The sequence below is a fragment of the Equus przewalskii genome, chromosome 18 (genome assembly GCF_037783145.1).
Source record: "Equus przewalskii isolate Varuska chromosome 18, EquPr2, whole genome shotgun sequence".
Classification (NCBI taxonomy): Eukaryota; Metazoa; Chordata; class Mammalia; order Perissodactyla; family Equidae; genus Equus; species Equus przewalskii.
Window position 1 is genome coordinate 40,533,915 of NC_091848.1, and position 26,429 is coordinate 40,560,343.

Consider the following 26,429-nt stretch of genomic DNA (forward strand, 5'->3'; position numbering starts at 1 on the left):
AGTATGCATCCTCTTCCTAAAGCAAGATAATCCTACTTTTGGCAGGGAACAAGTTGTTTCTTTCAGAAGCATCATGAGGCCTCCTTCATAAGTTGTCATTTGGATGCCAGTAGGTTATGGTCTCAACATTAAAGTTCAAGGCAAGGGACCAGTCTTCTAAATGGGCACCTGGCAAAAGCACTGAAGTTTGTCCCTAGATTCACTAGGTCCTGGGCCACTTTCCAAAGGAAAAAATATCTATTAGATAGCTTGACGAGGCTTCAAACAGTCTCTAAAATTTGCAACTTTTGACTCACTCACTTTGGAGATAGCTTTTACTGTGTCTTTGCCAAAATCCTATACGTTACCACTCCCTGCAAAAGTACAAAATATCAATGTGGATTATCCCAATTTTGTTTATACTTTTTTCACGAGGGAGATTCCAAACTACTGCTCATTTTTTTGAGGAAGATTACCCCTGAGCTAACATCTGCTGCCAGTCCTCCTCTTTTTGCTGAGGAAGATTGGTCCTGAGCCAACATCTGTGCCCATCTTCCTCTACTTTATGTGTGGGACGCCTGCCACAGCATGGCTTGATAAGCAGTGCACAGGTCTGCACCCAGGATCCAAACGAGCGAACCCTGGGCCTCTGAAGCAGAGCGTGCAAACTCAACCACCGCACCACCTGGCCGGCTCCTAGTGCTCAATTTTTAATTGTATCAGCAAGTAATGCAAATCTTAACTTAGAAGAATACATGTCTCTGTGCCAGCTCTTGGCTTCCAGAGTGATCATCACAGTGACCTCAGGTTGCTCCTCTAAGACGCTCTTGGCATCAGGACAATGGCTGTTTTGCCTCCAAAATAAACATTAATATCTCCATATCTTCTAATACCTTTAATGCCTGATTTCCTTAGCTTAATTATTCTTTTATCTATTCAAAATTACTCTGCAACCTCACCTCCCCTTCATAATTCTGATTCTACATAGTTACAGAGGACTTTAATGACTTCATAATGATAAATACAATATCATTTTGCAGTCTGTAAAAAAATTGATATAATGGTCTACAGTTTACCTTCTTGAACCATTCTTTCTTCTGTTTTCGCCTCTTCTTCACAATCCTTAAAAGTGAGGGAGTCGACATCTCAACTCTCTGTTCTCTAATTCTGCTCAGTTTCTCAAGTGCTTCATTCGTCCTTACAGAGTTAGTGGCCAATTTCATGTGGATAATCTCTTGTTCTCTTAATGTAGCTCCAGATTTCTTTCTAGGCAGTGGCCTTGCACCTCCTGCTGTTTTCTGTGTGTGGCAGATATCCTATTGAAATTTTTAAAATAAATAGCCTTAAAGTGGCCTGGGGTAACTGTAGTTTTGGTCTTCCCAGGGTGCTGTCCCAGCTCTTCATCTTTTTAAGTTTTTGTAATGGAATTCTTCTTTCTTATGGGGACGTTGCTCTATCCACAGGATTGGGTGTGCAAGATGGGTCTGGCCAGTAGAGTATTGCATTCCTTAGTTCAGCTATCCCCTGAACTCTTATATATATATATACATTGTCTCATTTTCTTGGTATTTATCGTATGCTACCTTGGACTAATAATGATCTTTTATAGTCATTCATCTATTCATTCACTCAACAAATATTTATTGAGGATCTTCAATATACCTAGCCTATGTCTTACCCCTTTCTAGTCAGATTAAAGATTATTAAGGGCAGTGATCATGTCTTATATACCTTTTTGATTCACTCTCATTGAGAACAATACTTTGTATATAATAGATATTCAGTGTTTGTTCACTAGTTAAATTCCAGTTGCTACCATACTTTAAATCTGGTGGGACTCTATATGTACATCTTTCCGTTAAAAAATCGCCAATTCATGTATCAGATGCCATGAACATTGTTCTTTACTCTAAGAGTATTGGTTTGCAAGGCATCTATTTATTTTCATGCAATTATTAAACACCAAGCACTACAACACCTAAAGGAAGTAAATAGGCCAATGAGAAAAAGAAGGTCCATGAAGAATTTTTAATTTTTTTTTTTTGAGGAAGATTAGCCCTGAGCTAACTACTGCCAATCCTCCTCTTTTTGCTGAGGAAGACTGGCCCTGAGCTAACATCTATGCCCATCTTCCTCTACTTTATACATGGGATGCCTACCACAGCATGGCTTTTGCCAAGCGGTGCCATGTCAGCACCCAGGATCCGAACCAGCGAACCCCAGGACGCCAGGAAGCAGAACATGTGAACTTAACCGCTGTGCCACTGGGCTGATCCTCATTTTTTTAATTGCAATCATATTGCTCATTTTGCCAACATTTACTGAGTTTCTACTATGTGCATAGCATCAACTGAGGTCAAGAGAATCACTTTACCTTTCCATGTAATCCCATTTAATCAGGAAGAAAGTCAGGTATAAAGGCAAACCATGCGTATGTCCTCTTTTGGCAACTCCTGTTGATGATTCTCTTTTTCACTCGATGGTTTCTCTGGTGCTTAGAAGTACTTCACTTTAACTCCTCTCATGCTAGATTAAAAGCTTAACCTCCATAGAATAGTTTACTTAGAGTTCCAGCTGACTTGGCTCCATAAGAGATTTGTTTTTAATTCTAAAAGGGCCCGTACTCCTTTAACCTTGAAAATATTTTTAAAATGCAATTGAGCAGATCATGATAGGTTTTAAAACATATACGGCAGTTTTCTCAATTTACTGTAAGCAGATGTGTTCCCACCATATCTAGGACAATTCTGGGTAACCAGCAGACACAAATAAGCACTTCCTAGTGGAATCAGGATAGTCAATATTGTGTCTTTTCACATGTTTTCCAATAGAGACCAGCAAAATTCATGACATTTTTTGGAATCACAGCGAACACATTTAATGATTAAAAGGTAGAATAATTGGATCACTTTTGATAAGAAGGCTAAACGTGAAACCATATTCAAATTGTTAAGAAATGGTCAGAGAAAGTAGAAGAGTACTGATAGGAAGATGTGCTCAGCCATCTCAGACATGTTCATTCCTCAAAAAAAAAAAAAAAAAAACAATCAGAGCTAGTATATTCCTGAGACTCTTGAATGTTCCTAAAAGAGTAGTAAGGGTTATTTAGGGAAATATTGGCTATTTTTCCTAAATTATTATTTTTATCTTCAAGTACTGGACACTACTAATACAATATGAGTTAGAAAGATAATAAACCATAGATATGATGAAATAATAATGAGTTTACAAAACTGAGCTATAAACCCTCTCCCATGAGAATCCTTTCTGGTCTAATATCTGGCACTTTCTACTACTGTCTGATCTGGATGTTACACAGGAACACACATTCCTCGGGGCTCTGAGCATTCTCTCTCAGTCCTTTTCAGAATTCCATCCTACAGGGCACAGGAATGAAGTCAGAGAAATGATGCATCTTGATGGACACAATCCAAATGAAACTGTGGCTTGACTGAGGGAGACAGGCCCTCTCTGCATTCTGCAATTCCTTCTTGAATAATCCATGAAACTTAATTTTTTTTCAAGTGTTTTTCCCCCTCTAAGTCAAGATATTCAAAGCCAAGAAACAGAATGCCAGTTTTCTTACAGTTTTTACATTCACTATGAACATGATATAAAGGCCTAAAGACTTTTGTTCTGTTCTGAGATGTGAGTCCTCTCTCCATATGAAGAAGAAAACATGACTGTTTCTGATTTACTGTTGGCTAAAGAATTCTTGAAGTATTTGTTCCAACTGAGAATTTCTCAGGCCTATTACTTTTTTTTTTTTTTTAGGAACATTAGCCCTGAGCTAACATCCGCTGCCAATCCTCCTCTTTTTGCTGAGGAAGACTGGCCCTGTGCTAACATCCATGCCCATCTTACTCCACTTTATATGTGGGATGCCTACCACAGCATAGCTTAGCCAATCGGTGCCATGTCTGAACCAGCGAATCCCGGGCTGCCGAAGCAAAATGTGTGCACTTAACTGCTGCACCACCGGGCTGGCCCCCATTTATTACATTTTAATGCACATAAAACAAGAATTTACTAGAATTTGTTGTAAAGAAGTATGCTTTAAGTCAAAGTAGTCAATCAATACATACTGTTTTCAATTCATGTGCATTCATTTATTCAATTCAACATGAAAATATTTACACTCATTTAAGAAAGCTCTTTTCAAAAAATGTGAATAGAAATGAAGTAAAAAATGGGCCAGCCCTGATGCTCTAGTGGTTAAAGTTTGGCACACTCCACTTTGGTGGCCTGGGTTTGCAGCTGAGGTCTCCCCACTGAGGAACCATACCACTCGTCTGTCAGTAGCCATGCTGTGGCAGTGGCTCACATAAAAGAACTAGAAGGACTTACAACTAGGATATACGGCTACATACTGGGGCTTTGGCTAGGAGAAAAAAAAGAGAGAGAGAAAGATTGGCAACAAATGTTAGCTCAGGGTGACTCTTTCCCAGTAAAAAAAAAAAAAGACCCTTTTGAAAAAAGAAAAGAAATGGAGTAAAAAGTGAAATTGAAACAGTTCAAAATAATCTAATCCGTAATACTATATTAAGCACATTATTACACCCTCTTAGGAGCAAAAATGTGACAAGCATAAAAAACTAACAGGATTCATCAAGGGTTTGTTTTCCTCTTAGATAGTCTGATCCTTTAGATGTTAAAATTAGGGTATATGATCTGTCAAAGGCTTGATATGACACTTTGAAAACAACCAGAGTCCACTTCATAGTGGCAATGTTTCAAACACTGTCCTTCTTATTTTTGGATAGTCATTCATTATTTTCCCATTTGGGCACATCTCTGGTTATAAGAAGCATGACCAAGTAGGCTGTGTCTTGTTATCCTGGGCACATTTTCAGCAACAGGAAAAACCACACAGTGTGTTACCTCAGAGGCTTTCCTACAGTGACAATGTCTTACATCTGCTAAAATACCTACCATAATCCTCCTTGTCTGCAAGACAAAGCCCAGATTTCTTCGTGTAACATTCAAAGCTCTGTTAAATCTGGCCCCAAACTACCTTTTAAACCCTATCTCCCATTAGTCTCTCTATCAGTTCTAGCCAAACTGGTTTTCCTGAAGTCAGATGAACAGACTCATGCTGTCCCTAATTGCTCTGACAGCTCCACTCACTGAAGAGTTTACTAAGAGAGTTTGTCTGACGGACTGGAAATGAAGTGGTGGAAAATAATTTATTTCCTCTCTCCTTTCTTCATCTCCAAATCCTACTTCTCATCCTTTAAGATCCACTTCAGATTGAAGTGTCCTCCATCCAACTATTATAAATAGGACAGCATGAGCAATTCATTTGAGCATATGAGTAACAATCATATTAGCAAATTATATTCTGCCTCACAACTTTTTTATGGATTCAAAATGTGATTTAAAATAATTAGCTAACTTTTCATGCGGTCACTTCCCCAGAGGGTAAGCTCCCCAAGGGCAGAGAGCCACTCAGGTGGCTCATGTCCTTCTTTGTATCATGTGCCTAGAAGATGTCTTGCATATAGTCTGTACTCAATAAATATTGGCTAGTTTTATTAATTTAACTCATATTACAAAGGTTCATCAGTAAAAATGTTAGTGTTGGAAAGCTTTGCTGAGAAATTTGTAGTGTTTGTTAAGAATTCCATGTAATCAGAGGCTGAGGAATATGTGAATCACAGTGAAGAGATGATTTATTTTGGAACCAATTTCCTTTAAAACCAAAGAGAAATTTATTGTAAAAATATTAAATGAAAACAAAGTGAATATTCTCATCTACAACTAAACATGCCAATATATTAACCAAATTATTCTAATTTCTGTCTTCCTTTTCAACTTTGACCCAAATGTACAAATATTTTGCAGAATTGGAAATACAGTTAATATACAATCTGAAGTTCTATATTTTTCAATTAGTATTGTTTCTGAGTTATTAGTCTTCGTATTTATTAATTTTACTTGTTGCACAATATGGACTTAATATAACAATTTACTTAACTATACCTCTACTATCTGATACTGTTTTCCTTTATTTTCTCTAGGTCCAGATCTTATATACTACATAATTTCATAATACCTCCAGCTCTCTGAATATCTTTTTACATACATTTTTGCCATTGCATAACCTCTTTTCTTTGCCTAGAATGTTCTTCCCTTTACCCATCTGGAAAACTAATCTTTGTTTAAAATAGTTGTCTACAAATGTTTTTGATCTTAAATCCTACTAGTAAAAAAATTTTTAATATCCAGCTCCAATATACTCTGAGTATTTATTTAGAAAACATACTCAAACTAGTGTGACATGCATATATAAGGCATACACAGGAATAAAAAAGGACAAGAGGTATAGTAAGCACTATTTTATTTTTATTATTTAAGGCCCCAGACTCATCTGCTCTCTCCCCCTCACCCCCACAATTATTAACACTTCCCAGGTGCACAGTCTTTAAATGTTTGGTTCATTGTGGAGCCTTCACTCTAGCATTAGCTACATCTCAATCATACAGAAACTTAGGGGAAGTTTTGACTTTAACAATAGTGGATGGTAACTTCATATTTCAAAAACTCTTCTTGATAATTTCAAAATTTTCAGGCCTACTTCTTGTCAAATTTGATTAGCTCAGTACTGTTTTTGCCTAGTTATGTGACTGATGAAGAGTTCCTTCCACGAGTAGAATACCAGCTTCGTCAGCTTCTGTTTGTCCACTCACTCTTGCACAGTTAGTAATATCTGTCATCTACACTTTATTTGCAGGAATCATTTTCAATCTGGGAGAGTCAATTTAGTTAAAAAATCAAATAATACGCCTGGAAATCCATTTAATTAAGCACAAGTAAACTGCCACATGTTGCTGAAAATTTAAAAAAGCAGCAGGGCATCTTGTATTCACAAACCCATCTAGGCTCTGGATTCGTCCCCTTCCTTTAGGATAATGGTATAGTGATATGTGACACCTCTTCCTGTGACAGGGGAACTGAGGAAGTCACCTGTGTCTACTAGTAAATAACCACTGGAGACATAATATCCTATGTTTTTAAGACAAGAATAGGTTCTAATAGTTCTCACACTCCAGTGGATCATCCTGTACAACCCCTGGGTAAATACACTCAACTCTGGAGACCACCGGTTTAAATACAACTTGGAAAATGACCTCTGGGACACTTCTCTTCCTCTGTGTTAGTCCACGCCTGCCCAGATGACATGGTGGTGGTGTCTGTTTACATGCCTCGACTCTACCCGAGCTCCTCTAAGAATGCAGCAAGACAGTAGTCATCTCTGAATGGCTTTTATTCATCTTTGTACTTCTGTATTCCTAAGGCCTGGTAGAGTGTCCTACAAAGAGATCAGGAGCTGAACAAATGCTCACTAAATGGATTTTACTGAAGTTTCTTTTGGATTGTTTCTTTGGAGAAATTCCCAGGGCTAGGGCACAAGAGTTAAGCTACAGTTTTGAAAACCACTTTTTAGCTGTGTAAACTTGAGAAAGTTACTTCTCTTCTGCCTTAGTTTTCTTACCAGTAAAACAGAGAAAAATTGCACCTACCATATAAGGGGTTATATGCTGCAAACACCTAGCACAGCGCCTGGGACGAGTTAACTTTCATTATTGATCAAAGGGTGCAATTTTTAAAATGGCTCTTGATATTACTGCCAAAGTAACCTGCTGCTTTGATTTCTAGGAGAGCCAATAGGTCACTTCATTTCCCTTTCTTTGACATAAATTGACTCCTTTACATGGTATACTGAATGTCACTAATAGCCAATCTCTTTTGGGCATCAAAGCCTACCTAGGGAGGGCAAATTTCTCCTGGTGCTTCAAAGCTTAAAAGATGCCCCCATTCTTCTAATTCTTCTGCTCAGCCCTGAAATTGTCCCCTTGAATCTCTCTAAAAGTGCCTGTCTAGCTTCTGCTACTTACCTTTCTGTTAGATTACTTTCCTGTGGAACATATATCAAAGTTATCAACAAAGGGTGCGTCTCTAAGTTTCAGTTATGTTAATTCCTAACCAAATTGAGCAATTTCACACTATTTCTTTTCTTTGGTTATTCCGAGACTTAGCTTTGTTTTGTTTTTTAAGTGTTTTGTTCCTTACGCACAGGTGGAAAATGAAGACAATACTGGAAAGCATGAAGACAATAAAGATCACCCAAAATGCCATCAAAATTACTATTTCCAAACACCTAGGTGTACGTGTGTAAGCACACACACACAGACATATAATTTTACATAAATGGGATAAACAATGTTACTTTTTGATGGAGGGCAGCGTGATCTAGTAGAAAGAGGCTGGATTCAAATAGACTCACGCGTAAACCCCATTTCAGCTCTGCCATATACTAATTGGGTGACCTTGAATAATGTACCTATTGCTCATTTTTTCCTCCCATCTATTAAAAAAAGGGCTACTAATGCCTGTCTTTTGGGGTTTTGGGAAGGATTGAACAGGCATTCAATAAATGTAAGTTTATTTTCCCTTTCTCTTAATCTTCACTTCAAACTTGATATCAGAGGGTTTTTCTAGGATTCATTACTAAACAACTTTTTCATCTCTTGTTATCTGACTGCAAGTATCTAGAGCAAAGAGACCATAACGTATTAAATGTTGAAGACCAGCACCCAACAATATTTAGGCATTTAATATATGTTGGCCAAGTAAGTGAGGTCCTAGGAAGAGTTTGCTTATGGACTTCTGTTTGGAATGGTTGACTCTGAGTTCATTTAAATAAAGTGCATCTCATATCCTATTTGCTATCTTCATCATTAAACCCGTCCATATTTTCTTCTAGTTTCAGTTAAAAATGCAACTAAGTGATTTTGAGCAAGTCATTCAATTACTCTAGTGTGGTTTCCTCATTCGTAAAAACAGAATAGTTTCATAATAGTACTTCCTAAACTTCATAAACATAATAGCACGTCCCAAGTGCAAAGTGCTATACAAATGCTTGTTATTACTCCAGAAGCCAGTTCACTGTGCATTTTAATTTATAACTGTTATTTTTTGGACACACTCATCAACCTTTTTTTTTCTCCCATTACACTACTTATTTGTTCTGTACCACCCAGCTTTCCTATATTTCTCTTTTTCTAATCCTTTTGTTTACTGTTGCTGTGGCTCAGAATCACTGATCTCTGCTAGGGACCATCTGATGAGCCCTGGAGGAAACCAAATTGTTATAAACCAAACTAGGGGATACATTCACAACCAGGCACACACAGTTCAAGACATAAAGCTAAGACTTTAAGATAAAGCAAGATGTGCCAGGAGAGGTGGGGACTGTGTTTGAGAGAGAAGTATGGAGTAGAGGCTAAGAACAGGGGATCTGAATCCTGACTTGGCTACTTCAGTTCTGTACTTTCTCATAAACTCTTCCCTCCTTAAGTCCTACTTCTAGACTGAAATACCTTTTTTTTCCTGTAAAATTTCCCCATCTTGGTCAGATTGTTTTTTAAACAGCATCAGTTCAAAATATTTGAAGGCAGTAACAGTAAAGTTACTAATCATAACCTTAAGGTAGACTATTTTTGTACTTTATTATATAGAAAAGAATAACTATGCTTCCAATTTGTATAACCTAAACATTTGTCATTTACCTGCTGGTGTAACTGGGAGTAGGGATGAGGGGTAAAGAGGAAGGCAGGATTTAAAGCTTTGCCTCATAGCATTTTAGGAACTAGTGGCAAAGGTCCTCCATAATAGTTCACATGGAGAGCCGACATTCATCTAAGAAAGTTGCCAGGCACTGAGTTTGCTTTTAGCATCATTTTTTACCCTCCTGCATGACATCCAGAGACCTTAAGTTCTCTCTTAATTGCAAAGAACAAGAGCCTCCACTGCTCTTGGGCTATAAAACCTATGCTTAGGCTTGAGATGACAAATTAATTGCATGTTGGCCACATTTACCCCAGGATGTTTTGTTTGGCCTGCAGGGTTCCGAAACATTGGTTCCCAACACTTAAAAATCAAGAGATTTCACACAAAAATCCAGCTTTAGAGTTTCTCTTAGGGGGAAAAAACCACAGACTATCTCAGAACACTGGACCACATTCCTGAGGGCAGCAATCTGCTAGAGCTGAACAGCTGCTCCCTTCAGTTACAGCACGCACACTCCGCTTTGCCACATTGCGTAGCATTCTCCATTGTCTTACACCAAGCCCGGTTTACTCATTTGCTTTACTTTTCTGGCGCCTGCAGACATTTGACTCCGTAAACCCTATCTACACCGTTCCTGTCTCCTATGCAGCTTACTTTCTTCTATCCCAAGCCCCTCATCAGTTTTTCAAAGCAATAGCTAAGTAATCTGATCAACTATGGGTAATTTTACGTGTGCTTTCTGGACATCGTGTCTTAACAGGAAGGGATGCCTCTGCAGGTGCAAATCACAGGCACCCCGGGATTACAAGCAGGATGGCAACTGTCCAGTGTACTTTTTCTGCCTCCTGACGCAGCTGTACTTCAGTCCTCAGGCAAACCAGAAGCACTGGTTCTCTGCAGAACAATGAACACTGGCCTCTATGTGACACCTACTTAAACGGTACTTTTATAGATCGCCCTAGTTCCAAAGGACCAAAGTCTCCGAAGGGCTCTTCCGATTCCGTTTCCTCGGAGGTTTCAGGATATCCGGCCTGACGGCATTTCCCCTCACCTGCTTTCGGGCCCGTTTTGCTGGGCAGTCGCGCCGCAGCAGCGCGCGCATCCAGCATGAGCTCATCTCTCAGGGGCGTTTCCAGAAGGCCGGCCTGGCCGCGCGCACCAGGCGCAGGCGGCCTCCCTCTCCTAACGGCCTCGCGGCCGCCCAGAGGCGCTGCCTCTCTGGAAGCTTTATCCCCACTCTAGCGCCTGAGAATCGCACCCGGGTCCACCTGGCCCTCTCGGGGAAGACGCGCTATCCCGGGCGGAGAGGGGTAGCCGCCCCCGCCGAGAGCCTCCGTGGGAGGGGAGAGCCCCTAACCCTCGCTCGCTCGAGCGCTCCGGGCCAGCCTCGCCGACCGCAGCGGTTTCGGACCGGCTGTGCTGGGGGCCCGCGCTCCCCGTCTGCGGTTTCCACACCAGCTGGGAACAGCCGCAGGCCACTCCGTCAGACCGTCCGCCCCGACCCCGGCCGAGCGGCGCCCTTCTTGTGGGCCCGCCGCCGGAGGCCGGAGGCCGGAGGCCAATCACACTGCACCTAGGTCTTGCGATTGGACGGCAGTCAGTGCCGATTGGCTACCGCCACGGGTTTCGGCCTCCCTCCCCTTCCCTTTTGCCCCCGCTCCAGCTTCGAAGGTTCAGGCCAATGAACAGGCGCTTTATAGACCCCCTCCCTTCGCTTTCTTCTTCTCCCCACCTCGGCGAGGGAGGAGACGTTCTGACTGGCCAGGCTGCCCTCGGAAGCCCCCTTCTCTCCACCAATCAGCGAGGGAGGTACACTCCCAGAGGAGTTTTCGGCCAATTACAAAGCGGCCGCGGCGCTCAGCCGTGCTGTTTCACCAGTAACTCTGGGTTTCACCGTCCTTTAACTCTTCAAGCTTTTTCCTGAGAGCCGGCGACTCTGATTGGCCACTGTTGCCATTGTCGAATTTCTCCTCTACCCAGCCACAGAACAAGGCGAACCAACCTTCTCGTTCGGCTACCTTCGGCATTTTCCGCTCTTTGGGCGTGGATTTCCAGCGACACTTTCTAATTGGTTCCTCAGGTCGATCGGCTTTTTCCGGGAGGAGCCGCAAACAAACGACGTCCGTGATTGGCTCCGCTCCGGCTTCGGCTTTCCAGCCGAAGCGGGCGGGCGCGGGGCTCGGCCGGCAATTCCCAGACGCCTGTTACGCGGGCGGCGGGGCGCTGGGCGGTGTAAGGCTGGGTGGGGGAGGAAGGAGGCGGAGGCCGAGTAGGAGGGGGGAGGGGGAGTGGGGAAGAGCTAAGCGGCTGCGCAGACGGCGCTCCTCACACACAGCAGCCCCCGACCCGGGCGAATGCGGGCTTGTGCTGCCGCTGCCGCTGCCGCCGCCGCCGCCGCCCGGGCCGAGTGACAAAGGAAGGAAGGAAGGAAGCGAGGAGGAGCCGGACCCGCAGCCGCTGACAGGGCTCCGGGCTGGGGGCAAAGCGCGGACACTTCCTGAGCGGAGACCGAGCTGAGGCGAGGGGCGGGAGGGCGGCCGCGCTGGTGCCGTGGACGGGGGAGGGGGCCCCGAGGGACGGAAGCGGTTGCCGGGTTCCCATGTCCCCGGCGTATGGGGAGCAGTCGAGGAGCCGCTGCCTGGGATCTGAAGGGAGCTGCCTCCGCCACCGCCGCCGCCATGGCCGCTGGATCCAGCCGCCGCCTGCAGCTGCTCCTGGCGCAATGAGGAGAGGAGCCGCCGCCACCGCCCGCCTCTGACTGCCTCGCGACTCCGCCGCCTTCCAGTTCGCCGGGCCCCCGCCGGATCCCGCCGCTGCCGGAGCCGCAGCGCTTCCCGTCGCATCTCCGAGCCACCCCCTCCCTCTCCCTCCCTCCTTCCCATCCCCCCTCTTTTCAAGCGTGAGACTCGTGATCCTTCCGCCGCTTCTCTTCTTCATTGACTCGGAAAAAAAATCCCGAGGAAAATATAATATTCAAAGTACTTATTTTCAATCAAGTATTTGTCCCCGTTTCACGTGATTTTTTTTTTTTTTTTTTTTTTAGGATTCCCTACCCCCTTTTCTCCCCTCCAAGGAAAGGGAGGGGAAAGAATTGTATTTTTTTCCCAGCCCCAAATCATCTGTATGTTCCATATCCGTACTGATCTGTCTTGAAGGAGAAATACATCGCTCGTTTTTTTATAGCTATACAAAAGGAGTGAAAAGCCAAGCGGACGAAGTCTTTTTCTTTTTCTTGTGGGAGAACTTAATGCTGCATTTATCATTAACCTAACACCCCAACACAAAACAAAAGGAAGAAAAGGAGGAAGGAAGGAAAAGAAGGTGATTCGGGAAGAGAGTGATCATGTCAGGGCGGCCCAGAACCACCTCCTTTGCGGAGAGCTGCAAGCCAGTGCAGCAGCCTTCAGCTTTTGGCAGCATGAAAGTTAGCAGTGAGTATTGATTTTATTTTATATCCCTTCTTCACCTCACCCTTAAAATAAGAAACCTTGACATACCAGGATCTTAAAATCTTAACTCTCCTGATAGAAACCGTCAGAGGTAATGGAAAAGGGCAAAAACCTGTCTTCAGTCAAGGATGAGGCAGCTCCCTCTGTTCTCCTCCCATACCCCCCTCCCCCGGTCTCATTAACCTTGGGTGGAGAGAATATGATTTTTACTCGGATGATTTGATTTGAAACACTTCTTATACTTTTCTTGCTCTTGGTAGTCAGCTTTGTCGAGTGCTTGAGTATTTCCATGTTAAAATAGTGATGGAAGTGTTTACTTGCTCGTTCTGCATGAAGAGAAGGACAAGATTCATAAACCATTATGTGCATTGGCAGAGTCTGTGTCTTTTGGAATGAGGGATATTTTAGTTAGCTCAGGTCTCTGGGCTTATCATAGTTTTGTACACTGATTAGAGAGCCTTAATGTCACAGGCTCCTAACATTTCTTTCTTGCCTGTGTGACTCTTCAAAGTATTTGTTCTCTATCCGGAGATGAACTTGCTCAGTAACCAGCATTGACGTTTGGAGGCGAGCATTGATTCCTGCCTTAGAAGATTGACGTTTGGAGGCGAGCATTGATTCCTGCCTTAGAAGGGGCGGGTGGGAGCTGATAGGTGCCCCGTAGCGGGAGTATGTCTGCACGCATTGGTTTAAATTGGATAAGTAGTTTAATATGTTCTCTCTTAACCGTCCTGTTTTGACACTACCGATCTACTAGTATATAATTTATGTTTAATCAAAAGGTAAGTTGGAACTAGGTCCAAGTTCTGATTGAGGTTTGTATTGTCATGTTGCCAAATTCTAAGTAGAAATGTTAATTGTCACTGATTTCGTCATTTAAGTTCAATTTTGGGGTGCCATTGCATTCAGTACTTGTTAAATGATAGAGAATTCGGGAGTCCCTTCTTAGGACTATTTAAAATTCTCTTGTGTTGGTTTCTTGTCATATTTAGATAAAACAATGGATTTAGTTAGAAGAATATGGATTTAGACCTTTCCGGCATGGGTTTTGCAGAAGACTGGTCCTGGATATAAGAGGGATGTTTGGGCTGTGTTCAGGGTTGTTGCTAGACTGTATTCTTGTCCCAGATTTGTGCTGAAAAGTCTGTGTTCTTGAGATGTTTAGTATACTAAGTATCCGATATTCTGATGTATCTTTGTGGATATGTTTATGTGATATTTAATTTAGCTTATTTAAACATGCTTCCAGAATTTGACAAAAATATATTGTTTTCTTATTCCTTGAGAAAGGGGCATGATGACGGCAAAGGAGACTATTTTGTTGTCTAGGAGAAAGAGAAGTGAAGAACTGAGATTAAAAAAAAAGTATATGCTGTTGTATGAGATTGATTATATCCTTAAGCAACGTAAATGATCACTTTTAACTGAATTTAGGATTTCAATTCATGTTGGCTTTTGGAACTTGCTTGAAACAGGGTAATCTAAGGTAATAGCTGAATGGGAGATTATTTTTGAAAGTTAATTTTTTTTGGTGACTAGCTGGTACAGAATGCAGAGTATGTGAAGAGAGAAGCTGACGATGCGTCTTTCAGAGAAGGGTCAAGCTTTCTAAGCACTTCATGGGGTCATTTGAAAGGAATATTTTAAAATTCAGGGGTAATTTTCAGCTATGATGAAGCAAATCTTATAATAGCTACTTAAGAGCCTCTTGTGGCACTGGAGTGTTTGTGTGTTTTTCTTCTTGGTAATATAGTTTAAAAACCACTCAAAGTCAATTTTAGGTAATTAATTTGTTAGATCTGTTTCAGAGCACCAAATAGAATAGCTTATAATGTTAAATTTTGGACTTTTCATTTTGTTTCCATGATTTTCTTTGAAAATGACGCCTTAATTCTCGATAGTGTGAATGTTGACTGAGGATGGGGTAACTCCTGTAAAGTGTGTAGATTAAAATGTTTGATTTTCTATTAGCATATAGGTCTACATAACATTTAAAAAGTTGGAATTCAGTGCTAATTATGTGTTTTTGACAACCTTGACTTTAAGGACATTTTAAAAGAAAGGAGAATTGTTAAGCATTTGTTAGAGTGCTAATGTTCTAAGGGACCCCTGTTCAAAACAGAGACACCTAAGAAATTATTGTCCTTGGTCTCAAAAGCTTATCATTTGGTTATAGACGTAGGTTATGGGACAAAATAGGAAAACAATAGCATGGTGACTGCAAGATTATAAATACAGATAGACTGCTTTGTTCAGAGGGACAAAGAATAAAGGGATGAGGCAGATGGGCTGGAGGGGAAGTATGTTTTAAGACAGGTGTTAAAGGAGGCAGTAACTTGAATTGATAGAGAAGCATAAAGGATTCTTGATGAAAGGAATGAACAGAGGCACAGAGATGGTGATTTTTGTCTGACAGGTAGATGGTTTTCGTGTTTACCAAGCAAGTTGGTAAATCTGAATTAAAGGGGCCTGAATAGGGAAATAAGAAGATGGAATTTGAGAAATGTGTTAATGTTATTGGAGAGCAGAGGGGGCCTATGAGTTTGATTGAGGTTGAAGAGAGGTTGGAATTTACTGTAGGTTGCTGAGCAAGATATTTGAAGATTATTTGGGTAGCTGGGTTGATGGATTAGAATGGAGACGTTCGAGCCCTTTTGGGGAGATAGTAGGGTATGTTGTGAGTCATGAGCAAATATAAAGTAAAATGTGAAAATGGGATGAAAAGAACACATTTTGAGAGAGAGTGTGAATGAAGAACTGGCAGGACTTAGGTTTGGATTGAAGGGGAATATTTGGGAAGGAGTCAGGAGTTAAAAATAAATTCTGATGTTATTGGTCTGGAAGACTTGACCGCCGAGTTATATTGTTGATTGTAATGGGAAAGTTGAGAAAGTGCTGAGATGAGAGGGTAGATGAGTTCAGTTTTTAAAAATTTAATGTACAATAGGTTCCCTTGAAATTCAGCGGGCAGCTCTTGCTTACTGGCAATGATATTTAACTTTTCAGTCTATTAATTGCACAGTTTCTAATTTTTCTACACCTAAAAATGTCAGATTTATTTTAGGGAGAAGTAAACTAAGGGTTTTTATTTACATGCTTTCCATTAAAGTCTTAAAAAAGAAAGTAATTTTTTATGTAGATTCAAAAGCCTCACATTTGAAACCTAGTTATAATAGTTCAATGGTAATTTATATGAAAATATTTTTTGGACTAAACTGTGACTTAAAAATTTTGGATATTTTATATTGCCTTTAATTTTGGTACGTGCTTAAAATTTATTTTTCGTAAATAATGATTATTTTTAGGTAAACCTTTTGTTTAAAATAATGGTAATGATAATAATAGCAGCCTTCACTTGGTTTCTGAAAGCTCTAGCAGAAATTAAAAGTTGATTTTATCAGAATTATTTTTTGCCTTTTTTGTTGAGTTAAGCATTCATCTCAAGTTTAAATCAGTATATGTGAAATATTTCTGTTTGTTTCCTATGGTGGAACCAATGTTTCTTTTTTGTCCACATCCGGATTCAAGTGTTATTAAGTAAGAGTTAATAGCCATGCAGTTCCTGCTATAGAATCATGTGATGTTTTACTCAAAATACAAAAAATAAGGGACTGTCTGGTGATTTGGGTTAAAATATTAGTAATCTTTTTGGTATACTGTTGGCGAAAATTTAGTTAATTGCCTAGGTTTAATGCTTAAATATATGTTTTGGAAAGAGGAAAATAAGTCAGTGAGTATCACTTATTTCCTCATAGAAAACCTTTCTCGATCAAAGTTTTTTTTAATGAAGAGAGAATAATTAATACTGGTTGCATATTTTTGTGCAGTAGTTGTATGGAAGTTAAAACCAAAGAGTAGGTGGCAACTTAGAGTTCTTCTGTTCCCAGGGGACTTTAATCTCATCATGACATCTAAAAACTAGGATATTAGAATTTAGCCAATTTCTAGGGCCCGGCCCTGTGGCTGAATGGTTAAGTTCGTGCGCTGTGCTTTGGTGGCCCAGGGTTTTGCCAGTTCGAATCCTGGGTGGGGACATGGCACCGCTCGGCAGGCTGTGCTGAGGAGGCATCCCACATGCCACAACTAGAAGGACCCACAACTAAAAATGCACAACTATGTACCAGGGGGCTTTGGGAAGAAAAAGGAAAAATAAAATCTTAAAAAAAAAAAAAGAATTTAGCTAATTTCTAGATTATCCATGTTATGTGGAAGAGAGTTCATGTGTGAGAGTGAAAACCAGAACCTTATTTTCGTTGTTTTCGTTCCTTTCCCAACCAGACCTTTCCAGAGTTGTTAACACACTAAGACCTTCATAGAAGTATTGGATGCTCTCTTGTTGTTTATACCTGTAGAATGCTAACTGTAAAATGACCATAAGGCACAGGCACTAGGAAATAACTTGAAGGGAACCCAGAGATTCACAAATCAATTTATGCTGATTGGGAATTGCATTTAGAAAATGAGGTGACGTCTTCTCATTTCACTGGCATAGTTCAACTGAAAATCAGTACTTGCACCCTGTCTTCTCTGCCTCTTATTTGGGCTTAAGTTGCATGTATGAGATACTGTTTTGGAGAAACAGCAAGGCTAGGAAGCCAGAGTTTTTTAAGGGTCAGCAGCAGATTCTGAGACTGAGGAGCTCTCTTTTTGTGTGCTCTTTAGGTATAGGCTGTGAAACATGCATGTGCTGACCCTGGTGCCACAGTTCTCTACTTTTCAATAAGACTCATGGGATTGTGAGACTGGGATGGGGATGGGCAGGCTGTGAGACTGTAGTGTCTCTTGTGATGCTCCACCCTTAAATGGAGAATAGGGGGCCAGAGCAAGTGGGTGTGTTGGGAGTATATGCTGGTACTAACAGGACCAACCTGATTTCCCGGATATTGTTCTACTAAGAGCATAATCACCATGAGGAAATGAATTTGTTGGAATGTTTAGCATCATTTTCTAGCATTTGGCGGGGGGAGTGTTGTGGGAAGGGAATCGTGTACGGTTTCAAGGATAGAAGTTGTTTCCTGGTTCATTGGTTTTAAAATAGAGATTGCAATCTTTGCTCCTATCTTGGGTTGTACAACTCTTCCTTGGTTATATAAATTGTCTTTGAAATTGATTGAATGTGATGTAAAATTATGTGTTTATATAAAGCCCTGTGTGAATAGAACAGCAAGGAAACACTGACAGTAAAGGAGAAGGATTTAATCATTTTCCCAAAAGTTTCCTACCATTAAATTGATAAAATAAAGGGATATTTATTCTATTCTGTTTATTACTGAGTTTTCATTCTAGTTTTTAAAAAGTGAGTTAATGCTCAGGACATAATGGACATTCAGTAAATTGTTTCAGCGTATACTTGTGTCTGTAATGTACTTGGTCTGGTACAAGATGTAAAGACAGAATTTTGTAGATAGGGAATTTTAGTTTACAATCTCCCTTCCCACTTTTGCTTATGGTTTGGGGAGAAAAGCTCTACTTTCAAAGGGTATGCAAGTTAAGATTTTGTAAATGGTTGAATCTTATATCTTTGTATTGAATAGTTTTCTTAAAAGCATTTTGTTTTGATGAGATTGAAGCAATCATGTATTGTTTTTTTTGAAAATAATTCTGTCAAATCACCTTTTCATTTTGTCTCCAGGGTACTGTCGCCAACAACGGCACAAATACTAACTTTTAAAATGTTGCCCTATTCGCACAGTCTGGAGTTGATTATTTTTTGATTCTTTCAGATCAATCTAGTAATAAAAAGTAAACATTTCTGACAAAGATGGAACTACTTTTTAGAAAATTGTTTTTTACAAGGTGGTATTTAAATGAACTTACAAGTCTAGGATTGAATAAGCATGCCATTAAGAGAGGTGGTAGATAGAGGGAGGCATTTAAAAAAAATATTAGTAATACTGGTGCAAAGCAGTAACATTAGGACTTCATCTTTTCATTACCATTGATTATAACATGTCGAAATCCTTGGTTTAGGAAGCTAAAAATAAATAAGTTGCTTTGATAGAAAGTGGCGGTGAATAAAAATATGATTGACGTGATATGCTTATTGAATGTTTACTATGTACTGAGCACTCTGCCAAATTCTTTGCATGCAATATCTCATTTTAATCATTACAGTAACTACAAAGTAGCTAGTACTATTATGCCCACTTTATAGGTGAGGTAAATGAAATTTAGAGAGGTAAAGCAACTTGTCCAAGATTACCTGGCCAGAAAGTTGCTCTGCTAGAATTTACACTCAGGCATACTGATTCTAGAGCCCTTGCTCTTTATTGTACAAAGAATGGATTGCTGTTCCCTTAACACTTGGATTCCAGAGATAAGCTAAAGTGCCTTTTGTTTTTAGGATGGTCTTTCATTGCTAATTTAGGAGAGACTGTGTAAGACTTTCATGATTAGTACTGCTTTTGAAATTAGTTTCAGACAGGCTTATTAGTGAATACAGTACTTAAATACTTAGTTATATTGGAAAGAATCTTCAATTCCTTTAAGATTTCAGGGAAAACATCTTAAGATGAACATTGAAAATGAAATATTAAGGCTTATGACAACACACAAAAAAAGAAGTAGTATATGATATTATTTTTTTGTTTACTGTTCAGTCAGAGCACTGGTTTTTATTGAAAAGTACTGATTGTTCATAAGTAAATCTTGTGTGCTTATATTTCCAGGTAATAATAGTGATTCTTCAGATTATCCATTGTTAAGGATTATTATTTCTTTCCACCTCTTCATATAGGTTGTGAAATGTTCTAAGTGTTCTATTCCACCTTTTAATATTTGACAGCAAACTTCTGGGTTTTTTTTCTGATTATATATGCACAACCAATTAGTCAAGTATCTGTTGAACATGGGTTAGATCTGGGTCTGTGAGCCTTCAGGTTTTTAAAATTTTATTTCTGAAGAATAACAGCTATGCATCAGTGTGGAATTGGGTTATCTGGAACATCACCTTTTTAGAGTGGGTTGGTATTTGACAAGAAGTAAACCAAAGAGGCTCCCAAGCAGCTGAAATGCCCAGACAAATGGTGTATACACTTTGTTCGTAGATGGACTTTTAGGCTTTCATTTAAGAGTTCTTTATTACTATTTAGCACGTATTCAGTTGTGTGGTTTTTGAAAATTGCATATTAGAAGGGAATGAGTGGATACTGGTATTAAGCATGACACCTACTAAAAAGAATAGACAGACAATTCAGGAAAACAAGCACGTTGAAATTACTTGGTATAGGTTTACACAGCTCCAGGAGAAATCACTCTGATAATTGTTCAACATGTTGACCTAGAGAAGGTTAAATTATACTAACTTCACTCTTTTTTAAAAGGGCAGGAGGCAGGAAAGTCTCTTCTAGATAGCTGGAGGTCTGTAAGAACTTCTCACTACATCAGACATTCTCTAATTTCTTGGTCACTGAAGTGATGAGGAAGAGAACTGGATCATCTCTTTTGGTTGATCAGCTCTAGTTGGATTTCAGTGATAGGGATAAAGGTACTAAAGGCTTTAGTAGGCTTGCCCAGAGTATTGTTTCCAACTCTTTCTTCTGTTGTCAGTCTACGTTTATTACTCAGCAACAGCATTTTATCTGATTTAAGGTTTGTAGTAGTATTTTTCTCTTCTGTGGTATTATGTGGAGTTGCTGTTTGGATTTTGACCTGCCCATATCTTCTATTTGTGGAGTGCTTAGAAGGCACTGCATGGAATCATTTAAGTTTTCTTATGAATTATGATTAGTTATTAGGCAGTAGCTTTACCAAATACACTTATGGCCTAGGTAATGAGAATTGAAAAGGTGGGTATCTTAATCATTGATCTGAAGAAAAAGCACGATCGTGGCAAAGTACTTTTTTCTCTTTGGAGTTCAATAGAGTAAATTAAGAAATAAAAAGATACAGAATTCAGGAAACATGAACTTCAATGTGGGAGAGCAGTGAAAGATTACAGTAGGACAGCTGGTCCAGATTGGGGCAGGAGACAAGGGCAGAGAGAGGTTCTCAAAGACAAAAAATAAAAAGGAAAAAAAAGAACTGATAGATTATCTGATACATTTGAGCATATGTAAATAGTATTGAGAGATGTTTTTAAAAATTTATGGAGCATTTAGAAAGAATTAGCAATAGCTGCGTAGGAAACAAAGTCATTAAAAAACTGAGGCAATTTCTTACTTTGAAAAGAAGCAAAGTTATATTAGAAGGAATTAGGTCTAAGAAATTCTTAGAGGCTTTAATGGCTAATAAAGCTAAAAAGATTGGTGTTACAGATTTCTTTCCAAGGAAGGCTAACTTATCTTTTAAAAATGTGACTCCCTCTACTTCCCCTTATTCCATGAAATCAGTTAATTCTTTTTAATTGATTAGCCACTTTTTTCATGACTTGTGTTGAAGTTGTTGAGCTGAGTCAAATTGCTTGCTACTCCTAGACTTCGGAGTTTATAGAGGCAGCACCCGAAGAGTTGGAGGTGCTGGAGTTATGCCTGGCATCAGACTGACAGTATTGGGGGTGCATTTGCTGTCCTATTGGAATTTCAGAGCTTTCACACTCTACACATTATTTGAACTCTGAAGGGAAGGGGGAAGCTTTGAGTTGGTAGGGTTTCAGTAATAATATATAATTATATGTATATATGTTTATCATATTTGCATAATATATAGTAATCACAATAATATTAATTGGATGCTGTATGCTAGACAATTATATGGTTATCTTATTTACATATTTTGCTTTAAAAAATGGAATTTACTCACGTTTCAAAATTTAAAGGGTGATGTCTTCCTCCTGCTCCTGCCCTTTAACTACCAGTTCCCTTTCCTGGAGGCAGCCAGCATTCCAATTTCTTATGTATCCTTCGATAAATATTCTGAATCGTTATAGGTTATTTCTACTGGGGAATTATATTTTATGTATACATAGCTAAATTAACACTGGCTTTAGCATAAGAGTATTAGGATTAAAACAAAATTTAAATCAATTACTCTAGAAAAGTGGCTATTGTTTTTCATCCTAGTAGATTACTAAACTCTTATTTTTGAGAATATGAGTTAGATGGGGAATAAGAACAAAGATGAGAGAGTACTTCTCTTGGTAATAAGAGGTAAAATGCTAATAGTCATAACCAGTGAACACTTAGTAGCACATTTAAAATATTTACGACTGTGTATTTGAGAAATGATCTAGAGTGTCAAGTAGATGTTATCTGTGTTCTTGCTGGAAATAGTTGTTTATTTCATGGTGGAGAGTAAGACAAAGGATAGTTTATGTTTTTCCTTTAACTTTCCATTTTTCTAACATCTCAGATGAGACAACCTGTTCTCTTGAGAGATCAGAGGCGCAGAGTGCGTCAATGTCAGTGAAGCCTGTGCCTTTTACCTCTTTAAGAGCGCACGGTTTCATTCTGCTCCTAAACTAAGAACTCCTTAGTCTTGTTTAAAAAAATATTTTTTATTTTTATAAAGTAATACATTCATATAATTTAAACAAATCAGATAGTGCAGAAAGTCTTATTATGGAAGCCAATCATCTGCCCCCCCCCCCCATTTCTGTTTCTCAGTGGCAACCTTAACTATGACAGCTATTTCTTCCACTAGTTTTTGTCATATTTTTAATTAGTGTACTTTTTGGTTTTTTCTTAAAATTATATTTAGATATTGTTTATTGTCTTCTCATTATGGTAGATATTATTTATTGTCATCTCCATCTGCCTTTTGCTATCATGCTAATATAATCATACCACTATTTTTAGTTAAATCATTTTATTTAAATTATTATTCAAATGATTAATATTCAGTATCTAGACACTAAAAATATTCTTAGCAGAAGCAAGTAGTATACAGTGATCACATTTGCTTTTAAAAACAGCTTTATTGAGATACAATTTACATTCCATAAAATTCATTCAATTTGTACAGTTCAGTGTTTTTTAGTATATTTACAGAGTCTTGCAACCATCATCCAGTCTAATTTTAGAAGATTTTTATCACCCCAAAAAGAAACCCTGTATGTATTAGTAGTCATTCCCCATATTCCCCTTCCTTCCAACTCTAGGCAACCTCTAATCTCCTCTCTATTCTATTGTTTTGCCTATTCTTGATATTTCAAATAAATGGAATGGTACGGTATATGGCCTTTTGTGACTGGCTTCTTTTACTCCACATGGTATCATCTAAGTTCGTCCAGGTTGTAGCATTTATTAGTACTTCATTCCTTTTTGTTGCTGAATAATATTCCATTGTATGACAGTGCCACTATTTGTTTATCCATTCGTCAGTTGATGGAATTTGGATTGTTACTTACTTTTTGATTAGTATGAAAAATGCTGCTATGTACATTTGTGAACAAGTTTTTGTGTGGACATAATATTTTCAGATCTTTTGAGAATACCTAGGAGTGAAATTGCTAGGTCAGTTCACTGGTAACTGTTTAATATTTCAAGGAACTGTTAAACTGTTTCCAAAGTGGCAGTCATATTTCCTTTGCTTTTAATTTTTTTATACTTATTGTTGCCATTTTATTTTTCTTGCACTGTTTGCAATTATCATAGTCTTGATTTTTTCCCCTCAGATTTTGTCAGGCATTCTCTAGATTTCCCCCACCCTCCATTCTTTTTCTGGAGTGTCCTTTTTCCTAGAGTCCTCCTCCTACTGCTGGGATCTGGTGTGGTTGTTCTCCAGGCCCTGCTGTACAGCTGTCATGCCCCGACTTCTTTCATTGCTCTTCAGGGTCCACTCCTATATCCTGGATCCCATGTGTTTGTATCACTGACTAGTTCTTATCTAACATAATCTCATGACATCAGCCAGCAGTGCCCACAGTATTAGCTGCTTGGTAAATGTATCTGGATAAGTTGTTAGATGGTGTTTTTTTCCACATTTGCTCCCAAAGTGTAGTTAAGAGGCTGACACACATTTTTGGCACGTGTCTCACCTTTTCAGTATCTAGACACTGAGGCGTAGAAGTTTGGGAGGTTTCTTTCTATCATTATGATCAAGTGATTACCATGGTAACATGAAGCAACAAGATGAAGCAAGTACAGAAATCTGAACAATATTGAATATTAAGTATTTGTTTAAACCAGAGCTATTCAATAGAAATATAATGCAGGCCACAAATGTGAGTCACGTATGTATTTTTAAATTTTCTGGGAGCTGCATTAAAAAGTATAAAAAGACACAGGTGAACTTAATTTTAATAATATTTTATTTAACCCAGTATATCCAAAATATTATTTCTACATGTAATCAATATAAAATTTACTAATGAGATATTTTATATTCTTTTTTTGGTACTAAATCTTCACATCCTAGTGGGTATTTTACCCTTAAGCACATCCTCATTTGGACTAGCCACACTTTTTAAGTGCTCAGTAGCTGCATGTCGCTAGTGGTTGTTGTATTGGACAGCACAGGTTTAGAATTTTGTCCAGGAATTATGTGATCGTGTAATATTGTTGTCAGTCTGTCTTATCATATAGTCTATTTATTCTCAAGGCACACATAAGGTGTATGTGGTTTAAAAGCACTTCATTAATTTGTCTCATTGCTCTGTTTTGTTTTTAGTCATGTCTTCAGTTTATTTTGAAATTTTATACCACATTAAAGGAGGTTGAGAGATTTATGTTCTTCAGAAAGGTGCTTGCTCTAGGAGCTAATGATTTTTTCCCTATATTTTAGTCCAACTGTTAAATGTATATTGAAATTCTTATTGGTATGCTTGTTAGATGTTAGCATTGCCATGATTGTCCTGGTCCCAGTGGAATTTTATTAGTCAAAATATTATTTGTCATACATTCTTTACCCTTGTTGTTTCAAAGACCCACCCAGCTTTCAGAGTCTCAAATGCCACCTCAACCACTTTGTCTTCCCTGCCTTATTTCAAGGCATGAAATTCACTTGCATGTCACTCCTGCAGCACTCTCTGTCACCTTCTTATATTCTGCCTTACATTCTGGTTAACTTGATTTTTCTCTCCCTAGGGAATTTTCAGTTCCAGTATGGCAAAAAAACCAGAATTTTAGTCACCTTTGTGTTTCCTATAGTGTGGATCACAGTATTTTCTGTATTCGGTCACTTAATATATATTTGAGTTGAAGGCAATTTGTCATGGTAGTTACGTGTATACTATACAAGGTAGTTACATGATATAGATTCCAGGTCACCAAACCATCGCTGATGTTTTTAGGAACATTTAAGTTTTGATATAAGAAATTAATTTATAAAGTTAAACCCGGGTTTTTATTTAAACATGGAGTAATAGTAAGGGAAGGAAAGAGACATAGAAATACAGACACTTATACTGTGTGCTTAGCACTGAGTGGTCTGAATTCTTGGGCTGGATAGCTGAATTAATGAAAGAACTTGGGTGCTACGTTGCACTGGTTGGTAAGCACAGTACTTTTGAAATATTGAGCCTGTCCAGCTACTACAATACCCCCAAGCCATCCAGGATTTTATTTTTAGTGGGTGAGGATGGAAGAGAGATTTAGAACAATGAAATAAATTTCTTTATTTTCCCCAAGTAGCTTATTCTGCAAGAGATAAAGTAAAGAGATGATATTCAAATATGAACAGGCACTTTCATCATGCATGTACTTAGAAGTATAATTGTATTTTGGGGATTTGTGAAAACTAATTTTTACAGCACCTCTTTTTGTGTCTTTAAGATAATATTTGTTTGATATACTAGTGCATATTAATGTATAAATTCAGGAGCTTTCCAAGAGAGAGTGAGAAATATTAGTAAATGGTGTGGATTCTCTTGCTAAATAATCCAGCCTCTTAAATAGCTGTAAAATTTGGCTGTTCGTATTTGGTTTTGAGAAATCCTGTTGTCAGGATAATAATTTGGTTTCTACTGACCAACATGATATCTGCCTCTGTGACTAATTGTGTACATTGTGAGATGTTTGGCTGATCTAGGGCATGATTCTTAGACATTGAAGATATTTATTTTCTCTGTAAGGAGCAAATGTTTGCTATGCCCTTCTTGAAATCCAAGAGGAGTTACTAAGGAGCGAAGCATAGTTCTGTTTAAATTCAGTTGAACATCAGGGTTACCTTTATTGAGAGACTTTAGAGACTTTAATATTATATATATATACCTCCTGTCAGTTTCTAGAAAATTAAAGAATAGCTGTGCACTTTCAAAAGATAGAGGAAATGTTCTGGTATTGTATTTCTGCTATAGTGGAGAATGAGTACTTAGTAAGAAACATTGTGTATCATGATTTCTAAAATAGGAACAGGAGGGCCAATTCCTGGGGTCCTTAGAAAAGAAAGATCCCCAGAGGCAGAAGATTCTCTGACTCCACTGCCTTGTATATGGCATCAGTATAAATTGTACAGCTTGTCAGCTATCAGTATTAACTTAGGAATAAGATACTGTTTAAAAATGCAGCTTTACTCTATGGCCCAAGTGAAAAAAAAACCAAAAAACATCCT

General features: G+C 38.9%; 1 protein-coding gene across 7 annotated transcripts in view; it reads left to right on the forward strand.

The window, feature by feature from the left end:
• The first annotated feature begins 11,734 nt into the window (after positions 1–11,734).
• Positions 11,735–26,429, forward strand: part of GSK3B (glycogen synthase kinase 3 beta) — a 203,063-nt gene continuing 188,368 nt past the window's right edge. For all 7 annotated transcript variants that reach the window (XM_070583828.1, XM_008514623.2, XM_070583829.1 and 4 more), the window contains exon 1: positions 11,735–12,983. In XM_070583828.1, the coding sequence (XP_070439929.1) occupies positions 12,896–12,983 (88 nt within the window). In that variant the 5' untranslated portion in view covers positions 11,735–12,895. The remainder of the gene's footprint in view (positions 12,984–26,429) is intronic.